The sequence below is a fragment of the Taudactylus pleione genome, unplaced genomic scaffold (assembly GCF_031769625.1).
Source record: "Taudactylus pleione unplaced genomic scaffold, aTauple2 ptg000189l, whole genome shotgun sequence".
NCBI lineage: Eukaryota > Metazoa > Chordata > Amphibia > Anura > Myobatrachidae > Taudactylus > Taudactylus pleione.
The window spans coordinates 4,283,867-4,297,635 of record NW_028284591.1 but is presented as its reverse complement, the minus strand read 5'-3'; the positions used below and the strand labels follow the sequence as shown (position 1 = coordinate 4,297,635).

At 49.5% G+C, this 13,769-nt stretch overlaps 1 protein-coding gene across 2 annotated transcripts in view; it reads right to left on the bottom strand.

The window, feature by feature from the left end:
- Nucleotides 1-13,769, bottom strand: part of MALT1 (MALT1 paracaspase) — a 96,517-nt gene that overhangs the window by 69,577 nt on the left and 13,171 nt on the right. For both annotated transcript variants that reach the window (XM_088476528.1, XM_088476529.1), the window contains exons 3-4: nucleotides 6,369-6,490; nucleotides 5,772-5,922 (exon numbers count right to left, since the gene is read on the bottom strand). In XM_088476528.1, coding sequence (XP_088332654.1) covers nucleotides 5,772-5,922; nucleotides 6,369-6,490 — 273 coding nt within the window. The remainder of the gene's footprint in view (nucleotides 1-5,771; nucleotides 5,923-6,368; nucleotides 6,491-13,769) is intronic.

Below are 13,769 nucleotides of genomic sequence, written 5' to 3'. Positions count from 1 at the left end.
AACCTGCCTTGCAGGCTACACAGGATATCAGCAACGGGGCTCCCGTCACCTGACCCTCAGACTCCTTAGACATATCAATTATGCCACTGGTTCTGAGAGTCTATGTGCTGTTTTCTACTCTCAACCCACACACACCTGTAGCAAGGGAAGGGGAGAGACAGTGACAGTATACAGGAATTACAGTTCTTTTACAGAAGAAACAGTGGGGGTCATTCAGACCCACTCGCGAGCGGCAGTACGCTCGCAAGTGGGTCGATGGTCCTCACTGCACATGCGCACGACGGAGGGAGCTCCATCGCTCGGGGTCTCGCACCAAAGGGGGCGTGCTGTCGATGTTGATTGACAGCACGCCCCCTTTGGTGGGCGTGCCTGTCAGACGGAGGCGTTCCCATGGGAATGCCTACCGTCTGAAGCCGGCCCCACTGACATCACTAGTGATGTCAGTGGGAGTGATTTTGGCTCTGATAGAGCCAAAATCACTCCTGGCCTTGCGGCTGGGAAACCCGACCGTAGGGTTTCCCTCGCAAGTCCGATGGTCGCGATGGTCAAGACCATCGCGACCATCTTCTTGGACGCTTGTATATGCTGTGGGTGGTGACCCACAGCTATACGAGCGTCCAAGAGGACGCTCCATTTTAATGGAGGAGGGCCCTGATTCAGAGCGAGCGCTCTGGTCAGAGCGTCCGGCTCTGAATCAGGGCCAGTATCCATAAACAACAATCGCATGTCATGCATAAATACTCTGCGAGCCATATGCATATAAGCTCTCACTACCACAATCAGCCCAAGCTTAGGTAGGACAGAGCCCTGTAAAAACCTAGACCAGCAGTAGGCAAGGTATACAGGGAGACTGCCCAGCGTCCTCTCTTGTAGGAGCAGCGTTCAGAGAGCAACTGACATACACGCTGGCTGCCCTATATGGAGGCTGGGAGGAGCAATCCACAATCAACTGTGCTAGAGGACTGAACTAGCGTATGGATTGGGGAAGGGGCCGCCGGGGAAGCGTACCTCCCCTATGCTGCTTGGACCTGCCCGGTAAACTGACCTGGCCGCTGCCACAAGCCCCGGCTGGTCAGGAACATCAAATCCCGGCGGTCTAGGCTAGGAGAACAAGCCGTATGCCTCCTGACTGCAGCGCGCCTCCGGCCAGTCTCACTGCCGGAGGCCGGACCGCCACGTGGTCCTGGCATCAGTGGCCGCCGCAACCACCTGCTTACCGGCCATCCCCTTGATCCGGTTGCGGTCCAGGGCATGAGAGCCCCTGCCGAATCCACAGCCATGGACCTGCTAAGGCTACCGGGGCGGCGCCGGAGGAGGTAGTTGCAGCGCGTGGCCGGTGCGCCTCCAATCAGGCACGAGGCTGCTTCCAGGACAGCTCAGACCACCCGCTGAGATAGAGATTAAAACTCTCTTTTTTTTTTTTTTTTTACTCGTCTGCAGGACTGCTCCAGCAGTCCCACTGTCTATGTGGTGAACACACCAAACAGGAAGAACTGGCTACCTGAGGCAGGAGGTGGGGTATATGAGGAGGAAACCCGGTGCATCCTGGGAGCAGAGAACTCGTTTGTATTAACTGTTTGGTGACTGGGATTCATACCCCAATGTAATGGCTGTGGACCCCATGGACCCAGAAGAAGAAATAGCAGTATATCAGCATTATAAAGAGGCGGATAACTTAAATACAAAATCCAGTTATGTTTTAAAGCTTCCCTCCACCGATCGTCAATAGGAATGTACAGTTCTCAGCTTGTCTCTTCATGTCTTGACCATGCAGCATTTAGCTGACCCATGTTCGGTCTCGGTCACACCATCGATCCTCTGAGCAACCCTGTGCTCAGAATTTGCATTGGCAGTCAGACGCTGGAGCCTCTGCAACTGCGCAGTCACAGACGCAAGCTAAGACATGTCCCCGACTGTCAATCACTCTCATCCAATGTCTTCACTGCAATTGCCGTCGGTCACCAAATTTGCCGCAAGTGCAGTAAGGCTGTGACACAGGCACAGTGCAAAAAAATAACATCATTCACCTCTGCAAACATCGGTATTGGTCCACCTCTGAACCAGACCCGTTTTATTGTGCAGAAGTGGGGCGGTGCTCATTGCACATGAAGGGCCTGGTGTGGTGCCCAGCATACGTCTGCTTACAGAGCGCATATTAGCTGTTTTCACTCCGCGCATGCTCCAGAAACAAGCGAATGCAAGTACGGGAGAGCCAGGGTCTTACACAAATTCAATCGCATTGGAGTGATGGTTGGGGAATATGCATCACCCCATTCCAGCCCAGTTACACCTCTTCAGCCAAAATTGGTGAATTCGCCATAGTTGTGGAGTATGCACAGTGCAAAATGACACAGGATAAGCTCTACACATGGACTCACATTCAACTTTGCCCTCGTGAGTCGTGACCTCGATTAATTTCCTAGACAAACATGGAGACTGTCTTTAGTAAAAAAAATGTCCCAAAAATATTCGTAAGCATCAAATACCCAGGAAATATTAGAATCTTACAGACTGTAACAGCCGACAGTACAGTGAACACGCGCCAGAATGCTCCATGACCATCGTTCAGGCGCAATTAGAGGCCAGATGGGCATGAAAATCCTCCCAACATATACTTCCTCTTCGGCACACAAACGCATAAGTTAAAATCCATAGGGAGCTCCCAACTCTGTGCCTGATTCAGACCCGGTCGTGCGCATCCGCGAGACCCGGATAGCGACGGCCAATCCGTCACTCCGGGTCTCGCACAAAAGGGGGCGTGCTGTCGGTGTTGAGTGACAGCACGCCCCCTTTGGTGGGCGAGCCGGGGGGGGTGGCTGGCCAGACGGAGGCGCTCCCATGAGAACGCCTACCGTCTGGGGGCGGCCCCACTGACATCACGAGTGATGTCAGTGAGAGAGCTTCCGGCTCTGTTTGAGCTGAAAGCTCTCTGGGGCTTGCGGCCACAAGGGTCTCGTCGCGACCATCATCATGGCCACTCGCATTAGCTGTGGGTGGCAACCCACAGCAATGCGAGCGGCCGGGAGGCCGCTCCATACAAAAATAAAAAGACGCCCTGATTCAGAGCGAGCGCTCTGTCAGAGCGTCCGGCTCTGAATCAGGGCCTCTGCCCGTTATCAGGATAAATCTTCTGCAATTCCACAAAAGCTGCACTCTTGCTGTTCACGTTTTGGGTTTTCAGGTCTGAGGGCCTGATCCAGCAAGGAACGCAACTGCCAATACGCACGCAATCGGACGATTGTTGCATACTGCGCATGTGTATGCATCGCAATGCTCGAACCGGCCACTGCGATCGGGACTGCGATTGCAGCGGCTATGCAGACACATCGCAGAGTGACTGACAGGAAGTGTCGTTTGTGCGTGGTGACGGGTAGTGGTCGGGTAACAGTAGGTGTGCCAGTGCATTTCAATGCTGTTGCAGGGACGTGCATAAAATATCCACTGCGATGCCCTACGCAGCCTGAGGCCTCATAGCGTGCGCTGAAGTTAGGTCAGAGCTTGTGCTAGTGAGTGTGAGGCTGCGATGGTACTTGATTGTACGGAATCGGTATGATTTACCGCCGGACCCATGCCCGGCGGTGGAATCCCGACAGCGGCATCCTGGCAGAGGAGGAAATCCCGATCGTCCAAGGTAAGTATTGTCTAACCTAATTCTACCCACTAACACTAACCCTCCCTTAGGGGTGCCTAACCATAACCTTTCCCCCCCAGTGCCTAACCCTAACCTTCACCTTCCCACCCAGTGCCTAAACCAAACCCCCCCCTCTAAGTGCCTAAACCTAACCCCCCCTTCCCCGCCGCATAAACCTAAATCCCCCGGGGGGAGTGCCTAACCCCAACCTCCCCCCGGGGGTGCCTAACCCCAACCCCCTTTTTCCACTAGCCTAAACCTAACCTCCCAGGGGGTGCCTAACCCTAAGTCCCCCCCGGGAGCCCTAAACCTAATCCCCCCCCCCCCACAGCTATCAGCGCTCGGTGCCCAGCGTCCCTTCGATCGGGATGCCGGGCGCCGATCTCCTGGCATCGGTAAAATGACAGGTGTCTAGATTTAGACGCCTGTCATTTAACCCTTGCCGGGATTAAGCAGTCGGGAAGCCGGCTGTCGGGATTAGGTCCGCTGGCTTCCCGACTGCATACCGATTGTACCGATGGTTTCTCAGTCTTGCTAAACATTACGGATGTGTGTAAGGTAAGGCGGGCGTCCTTGTGCAGTGCAGCGGAGGCATTGTGGTCACAATGGATTAGTTGCTCTACGTGCGTATTCGCTATTGCATTCACAGTTGATATACACTGTGAATCAGGCCCTGAGGTAGGACCCGTGGACTGGGCGGACGGGGCTGTAGCAGAATAGTGGTGGTGTAATCAGGGGTTGGGGACGGGAAGCTGGCGTCAGGATTCTGACTGCTGACATCCCATACCCTACCCCTGATTATACCAATACTATTATGCTACAGCCAGTCCGTCCAGTTCACGGGATCATCACCTGTCAGTAATTATCCTAACCCCCCCCCTAACCCCCCGTCCCTGGTGCCTAAACCTAACTTTCCCCCTTAGTTCATAAATCTAACCTTCACCTCCCCGCACCCTAAATCTATCCCTCCAACCCTAGTGCCTAACCATAAATCCTAACCCCCCCTCCTAACCCTGCTACTTACCTTCAGGATGCCGGAGGTCAGGATCACAGCGTCAGGATTCTGACAGGTGTCGAGATTCCAGGGCCGGTACTTTAAGCTCTGGCATCCACTTTGCCGGGATACTGACCGGATCCGATAATCAGAGGTCTACTCACGGCTAAATCCAATGTGGTAAATGCCTGGGGCCTTCAGAGAGGTAAGTGATGCCTGCAAGGCTCCAAGTCTGTCCCTGGAACCAACTGAGTGGAACTCAAGTGCTTACCCTGTGATAAGGAGCTGGAACCAGTGTTTGAGAACTAATGTAAGTACCAGGGCCGTAGCTAGGGTAGTGCGGCTGGTGCCATCGCACAGGGCACCACAGGTCAGGGGGCGCTGTTTGGGCCTGTCAAATTTTTGTTTATTATCATTCTTGCTTGTAGCTTCCTCTTATTTCATCCCCAGCACCACCTGGCCTCTCCTATCTCTTCCCTGGTCCTTCCCCATGGAACCTTTATTGGGTGCATTATGTCCCTTTGAAAAATGAGGGGGTCGCCAGTGCACAGGGCACCAAGATGTCTAATTACGGCTCTGGTTAGTACATATGCGATTAGTAATTTTGCAGAGACTGGCCAAATGTACACCGCAAGGTTAGTACATCCCGCCCTGAGTGAGATCACTGGGAGCAAAAGAACCACATTGTTGCGGACTCAATAGAGCACTCTTGCTATGGATAGGCTGAGTTGGTCATGTGAGCGCAGGAGACAGGTAGAGACTGGATACTGGTGCTCACCTGATCAGACTCAATATGGCTGCGCCCATGAACCTCGGGAAATGGAATGACACTGCACTGGTCCCACCTTTTTAAGCACTGCCGGAGCGAGTAAGAGTGACTAAGTCCCGGTTTTGTGACACTTGCCTCTCAAATCTTTGCTCGGCCTCCGACGCAGATGAAGCAGTGCAATGATTTTGGGCGGGTTTGTGCTGCAACACTTTTTCTGTATCAGTTAAAACTCCCATAGTATGGGGGAGGGGGGAATTTAAACTATTATTTCTCCAATTCTAATGATTTATGACGTCTTCTTTAAGCTGTTCTGTAATCTACTTACCAGACAAAGGCCATTCAGAATGAATGACCATCACACACACCGCATTACTCACCAGTACAGGCCGCATTGCTCTCGATGACATCCAGTTGTACCCAATTGCTGAAATCAAATGACTGAACGTTGTTTACGCGGCAGATGTAGAATCCGGCGTCGTTCACATCCACCGGGTTAAATGCCAGCTCTGAAGAATTCCCGTAAGGGACCTGCGGGTTAGGTTATAAGATGAAACAAACGTTTTGCAAGTCTGAATCTGTACTCGTTTAATAAGTCGTTTACGTACATTGAACATTTTATTAGCAGGAGACTGATATTACAGCTTTCACTTCCTTTAAAGAGCACTGGATTAAAATGTTCTGGATGAGAGTTAATGAAAAGCGATGGGGGTTAGTGGCGGAGGTTTGATGAAGGGTTATTGAGTCATGGAACTAGCCATACACCCGCACTAGTGGGGTAACAGTGCCCTGTGTTTGCAAAGGCTGGCACTGTCTCCTAAAGATTAGCTGGGTTACCATAGAGGACGTAGATGGGAAGGAGATCCAGTTTATGATAATAATATAAAGCAAATGCCGACAATCTATGCCATGGCCCGGGACCTGTATCTGTGGGTGTATATAAAAACAGAACACTGTGGGCAGCGAGGGGAAAGTACCTCTTTGTCCATTTTGAACCACTGGTAATTAACAATGGGATGCCCAGCCGCAATACAGCACAGCTTGACCATCTGTCTAGACTGAACCGCCACAGACTCTGGCTGCAGAACCACTTTAATCCCTAGAAGAGAGAAGACTTCAGTTCAATTGTACAAAAGCTTAACAATACAATGTAGTAATAATAATAATAAAAATAATAATGTTGTTTATATAGCAGATTGCTTCAAATAGGACTCAAAGAGGGCGATTCAAATGTTTTAGCCCGCCCTCTCGTGCTAGACGGAGCGATACTCAATTGTTTGTTCCGGCGCTCGGTGCCCATTGCTTTTCGCGCATGTTGCACCCAAACAGATCGCAGATTAGCGGCGTAAAATGGTCTAAACTATTGGGAGCAACAAGGACAATGGGCCTCATTCAGAGGCAGTCGGAGGATGCAAGCGGTCGCTCAGAAACTGGGCGGCCGCTTGCATCCTGACCGCCCGCCTCTGTTGCGGTCGTTAGGCTGTGGGTTAACACCCACAGCTCTAACGACCGCTCCGGTGATGGTCGCGATGGTCAGAGACCATCGAGACCATCGGGGCTTACGACGAGACACTAGGGTAGGGTCTCACTTGTCGTAAGCCCCGGAGAGCTTCTGGCTCTGTCAGAGTGGAAGCTCTCCACTGACATCACTAGTGATGTCAGTGGGGCCTCCCCCAAACGGTAGGCGTTCCCATGGGAACGCCTCCGTTTGGGCTGCCACCCCCCCGGCCCGCCTTCCAAACGGGGCGAGCTGTCAATCAACATCGACAGCTCGCCCCCTTTGGATCGAGACCCGCTACGACCGGCGCTGTCGGTCGTAGCGGGTCTCACGCATGCGCACGACGGCGCCGGTGCCGTCATGCGCATGCTCTGTGGGGGGCCATCGACCCGGTCCGAGCGCATCGGCGCTAACGACTAGGTCTGAATGACCCCCAATGTGTGAAAAACTGGACTCTTTGCACATTTCTGCTCGCCAACTCAGGGAGAAATAATGGGCGCCCCCGGTATTCGCACCCGTTCGCAGAAACATTTGAATGCCTTTGTCTGACGCAGGGCACCCAAAAAACCATTGAACTCCCCCCAAATTGCTTATAACAAAAGCATAAACAATCACAGTGCCGCCCCCATTAATGCAGCACAAATAAACCACAAAGACAAACATCAGAAGCCATAGAAAAGGTGCATATACTGTTTATATTTACAATTGGAAACAAAACTGATAGAATCAAACTGGATAATAACAGACATAGGGCCTGACGCAGCAAGGACCGCAACTGCGATCACGTACGCAACTGGCCGATTGTTGCATTCTACGCATGCATCGCAGTGCGCGAAAACTTCACTGCGATCGCAGTCACTGCGTAGACCCATCGCAGCGTGATTGACAGGAAGTACCGTTCGAGTGTGGTGACGAGGCGTGCCAGTGCGTTTGAACGCCGTTGCATGGACGTGCATAAATTATCCACTGCGATGCCCTACGCAGCCTGTGTACTCACTGCGTGCGATGAGGTTAGCAATTCCTGAGTATGGTCAGAGCTGGTGCAAGTGTGCGTGAGGCTGCGATGGTACTCGATGTTGCCGATGGTTTCAGTCTTTATTACGGATGTGTGTAAGGTAATGGCCGTCCTTATGTAGTGCTGCGATGGCATAGCGATGGCAGAGGATTAGCATGTCTTCTCAGTGAGACTGCGTGCGTAATCGCTATTGCAATCTGTACCGAATCAGGCCCATAGAGGTAAGAGGGCCGTGCTGCCACGCTTACACTCTATAGAGAATCAGGCATTGATACACAAGGATAGGGGCTACATATTGCATATTGGTCCGGCCAGATTGCAGAGGTTCTTGGTGAGCTGTATGGAACAGGAATGTTGGCCTGAGGTCAGGAGGAAGTGAAAGTGAAGAAATAGATTCTATCATTATTCTGTTTATTTAGATTTAGGAAATGGTTAAATTTCAAAGGCAACATTATTAATACTATTCTGTCTGTTAAGTTGCTATATAGTGACTTTTGCTCACAACATGCTAGAAGTTTGGTGCAATGCATCACTTACAGGAAGCCTTCTCTCACAGGGGTGCGACTTAGTCACGTAGAACAGACAATAACAGACATTAGGATGTGGTCTCAGTGTGACACATTTGGATACATTCAGCACTCTACAGATCAGACACAGAGGAAAACTATAATGATCATCTAAAAAAATCCTGCCCAAAATGTATGCCATCTAAGGCAGGTAGGTGTTGATGTGGTCATGTAGTGTCAATCCACTTCACCCTTTACCAACTTTGTGGGACTCCCCTACAGGAGATCCTGGACGGGGGGTTCCCAGAGCCAAATGAATGAAGTGTGGATCCACGGTTTGTAACATTATGGCCCTCGGTGCAATATGATTTGTAGCATTTTGCAGTGGGAGATGTGGCTACAATGACGCGTTTCACAGCGAATGACATCATCATGACCCACCCTGTCTAATTCACTACACAAGTGGATGGCATTGCGGAAGGATTGTCTACCACACTTTCTGGAAGAGTAAGCAAACATGCAGTAACTGCTACCCAAATGCGCACCCAAGTACAAGTCAGGCCCTCTCGGGACAGGGAATCTTTTTTTGAATGCTCTTTCTCCACGCGTTTCGCCAGGATGATAAAATAAAAAGCCGTGCATGTTTGGGATGGAGGAATCAGAGTTTACAATCAAATAAATCAAAGTCTAATTTTTTTATTATTTTTTTTTTTTTTACATAAAGGCCTAGGAAGTAAATTCATTTTTAGTTTGCACCTCATAGTGGTGGGAAGGATTTGAATTTGAAACAACCTGTAGCCAAACAATATATTAGGGGACTCACAGGTCTAGACCAGTGACAAGCAACCTGATAGACGTCAGAGCCTTATGTGCTATGCTGTGACCCTTAAAGGGCAGCACATTGGGCCTAATTTAGACTACGGATGTGCAGGCTCGGTTCTACTCGGTTCCGTTCTGATTTTTTTACCGAATCTTATTGGGTATCAGCTGTCATGAGTTTTGGATAGCCAATAAGATTCGGTAAAAAAAAACGAACGGAACCGAGTAGAACCGAGCATGCACATCCCTAATTTAGACCCACTCGCAAGAGCTTGAGCATTCTCAGGCAGGTCGATGGCGTGCTCTGCGCACGCGCAGCGGCCGCACTGCGCATGCGCAAGCCCCAGAGTGAGAGAGAAATTCTCTCGCTCTGTGGCTCACTACAAAAGGGGCGGCTGTCGATGTTGATCGACAGCTCGCCACGTTTTCTGGGCGTGGTGGGGGTGTGGCTTCACAAATGGAGATGTTCCCATGCGAACGCCTGCGGTTTGTGGGCGGCCCCACTGACATCACCAGTGATGTCAATGGGAGAGCTTCCGGCTCTATTAGAGCCAGAAGCTCTCTGGGGCTTGCGGCCATGAGACCCTACCACAAGTATCTCGTTGCAAGCCTGATGGTCGCGATGGTCTTGACCATCGCGACCATCATCCTGGCCGCTCACAATAGCTGTGGGTGGTCACCCACAGCTATGCGAGTGGCCAGGAGGCCACATAAAAAAAAAACGCCCTGATTCAGAGCGAGCGCTCTTTCAGAGCGTCCGGCTCTGAATCAGGGCCATTGGGCCTGATTCAGAGCCGCTCGTAAGCAGCCGCTCGTTCGCTCAGAGCGATGTTTGCCCAACTGCGCATGCGTACGGATTGTTATACGCATGCGCGAACCAGTCAGTGCGGTCGCAATTCATGTGCTCGCAAAATAGCGAATGCCTGATAATTTGAGTGACAGAATGAGGCATATGTGGATGGTAACAGGGAAAGGTGCTTGAAAACGGGGAGTGGAGATCCGATCGCAGGCGTGCTTAAAGGTCAAAACGGGCGTTTTATGGGTGTGCATAATTAAAACAGCAGCGTCATTGACCACGTCACTGGGTTATTTTATAGTCAGAACTGCTCGCAAAATTGTGGTAGCAAAAACCAACCACAGGAATAGCGAGCAGCTCATACCCTGGTCGATGTACTCAATTAATCTAATAAATAGCGGACATGACGTAGGATGCGAGCGGCCAGGGGGCGTAGTTTCCCAAAAAACGACCGCAAGTTTTGTTCTCTCGTTCAGACCTAGAGGTGTGAACAGACCGCAAACAGCGAACGGTTCATTTGAATAGCCAACCCTATTTTCTGGATGAGCGAGCGCTAATTGCGTCTGGCTCTGAATCAGGCCCATTGTTCCTAATCCTGGTAACATAACACATCTGTAATAGAACGACATCAGGCGTTATAAGCAAGTGGTACAAGCTATAAAAACAAATTTGACAACAGCAGAGGAGGGCTCTGAGGGCCACTTGTGGCCCGTGTGCCGCCTATTTCCCATCATTGGGCTAGACCAACCTGTAGCAAAACAGAGCATTTCAATCTATTTAGGTTTCTAAAATCCTCTATAACACAACAGGAAAGAAGTAACATTGAATATGTAACCTGAGTTAGAAATCACCGGTGGATGGCTGATACATATATTTGCATAGTTATGCAATTAAGACTTATGCAACTACAACTATTCTTGAGGTTTTACATGAGGCTTTTTTTGGGTGGATGACACAGATAAGTGCAGGGAAATCCTGTTTCCTGCAAATTTGAAACAAGCTGCAGACAAGCAAGGCATTACCACAGCCACATGACATTACAGGGTAAATTTACTAAGAATCGTGACTGGTCCGAGTTTAAACTCTCACACCATCACTGAAACTCACAAATTTACCAAGAATCGTGATTAGCTGAATCGAGTTTTTCTATGGTGTATGTGATTGAGTTTATCCCCGAGTCTGACCGCAGCCAAACTCACCTGAACATGCAGCCTCCACATATCAGTGAGATACATGCAGGCTGTTTGTGTGGGTATAAAAAATATTTAAAGGGTTAATGTTTTTAAAAAAAATGACTTGAGTCCCTTCCCCCATCCCCCGCAAAAGCATAACCAGCCCCGGCCTCCTGAGCCAGTCCTGGTTGTAAAAATATGGGGGGGGGAAACGTGTAGGGTTCCCCCGTATATTATGAACCAGCACTAGGCTCCCTGAGCCAGTCCTGGTTTAATAAATAGGGGGAAAAAATTGTGTGGGGTTCCCCCTATTTTTAAAACCAGCCCCAGACTCAAACCGAGGCGGGGTGTAATGACACAGCCAGGGGACCATTTCACTAGGTCTCCCCAGCCAAAGCATTAACACCCCAAGCTAGTCAGCCAAAGCCTGTGATCACAGGGGAAGTGGGGACCCCCCCAATAAAGGGGTCCCTCCTCTCCTGAGCCCTCTAATTCTACGCTGAAGCCACATGCTGTTGACTGACAGCCGCGTGGGTCACAGCCAATCAGCAGCCGTTAACTGTAGAGCGGTCTCCAATTGGCTGACGGGCCCGGCGAATGACAGAAACATCCCGGTCTCTGTCATTCAGGGTGGTAGAGATATATGTGGTAACACGTATATCTTTACATGTCCGAATTGGTACACGTAACTCATGACTTATTTGTCAAGTCCCTTGGAGCCTACTGGAGAAGGGGACAGATGCAGCGCCAGGAGTTAAGTATTGGATTTTTATTTCACAGGTAAATCGTGGGATTTCTACTGGAGAAGTGGACGGAACATCTGGCAGAAGGTAAGTATATGTGAGTGTGTTATGTATGTAATAAAAATGATACTTTCTATGGTGTGTAGGTCATGTCGTTATTTTACTTTTTTTTTTACAGTGGGAGTATGGGTTCCATCCACCTGCGGAGACTTGTAGTTCCACAAGTGCCAAAAGGCAGGCATGCTGGCACCTGTATTTCCACTGTAAAAAACAATAGTATAAATCTATTTTTTTTACACTGTTACGCCTGCACCTACCAGCTAGGGGTGCAGGGAAGAGCCCTGGGCTTCAGTGTAGCCTGTGGTGCTCAGAAAAGGGGGGACCCCTTTATTGGGGGTCCCCATCTCCCCTGAGATCCACGGCTTGGGCTGACTAGCTTGGGGTATTAATGCTTTGGACGGGGAGACCCGGTGAAAGGGTCCCCTGGCTGTGGCATTACACCCTGTCTAGGTTTGAGTCAAGCGCTGGTCTTAAAAATAAGGGGAACCCCACGCAATTTGTCCCCCTATTTTTAAAACCAGGACTGGCTCTGGGAGCCCAGTGCTGGTTCATAAATACGAGGAAACCCTACACGTTTCTCCCCCGCCCGTATTTTTAGAACCAGGACCGGCTCAGGAGCCCGGGGCTGGTTACGCTTTTGGGGGGGAACCCTATGCCTTTTTATTTTAAAATAACACTTTAGAGAGTAATTAGAGGGAGCAACATACACAGATCACACTGATCTGTGTATGTCTCTACCAAACTCACAGCTCAGGGGGGGGGGATCTATTTAAAACTTCTATTTAGGACCGAGTTTACTCAAACTGCACCTGTGATTATAATCATGATTCTTGATAAATTCCCGAGTTGTATTCCTGGCTATGAAAAATACCTGCGAGTTTGTCCAATGGTGTATTTATTTCTATTTGTGTTTTCAGCCGAGTTTTGCAGAGTTTCATGATTTCTCAACCGAGATTGCCTTAAGTAAATTTGCGAGTTGTAAAACATGGCCAAACACACCTGAGATTGCAATCTTGACCAAACGCAATTCTTAGTAAATTTACCCCCAGATTAGAATGCTCATTAAAATCCCAGACCCTTTGGGGGCGTCCATAATTCAATCAGTAGTATGTGATTAAGCATAAACCTGCACCTGATTGGTCTCTGCGCCACAAAATAAATGTCTGTGCTATTTATTTCAATATATTCTACAACACAACACAGAACCTACGACAGATGCACATAGTTTGTGCCACAAGGTCAATTTGGTGATGACATTTTTTTTGTTTTCTTTTTGTTTTAACCAGAAAATCAATGTTGTGTGTTCAAAACTGATCTTGTGTCATATCAATTTTGTGCTGATAGACTAAATCTGTTTATAACAAAAAAGAATGGTTTGTACAAACTACAAAATTGACAAAAATCATGTTTCAACCCCCCCCTGCCCCCCCCCCACACACACATACATCCACCCCAAGTCAAAGCCAGCAAGTATGACAGACAATAGATTAAAGAGTACAATAGAACTGCAGCAGACAACGGACACTGTAGAGGGCCCAGCCAGGATGAAATATAATGAAATAGATACTATATTAATAATATTCTGATTATTCTCTATTAAAATAGTTGCCCTGATAAATCAGTTTGTGAATGAAGTACAATGCTGAAGTAAGGAAGGGCGTTGAGATATGAAGGTGTCGATGTTCTCACTTAGAACTTGGAAGCTCATTCCCGCTCGCTAGATGCGTACGCTTGCACCCAGCATATGCAAATTTCGGAAGGCAGGCGAT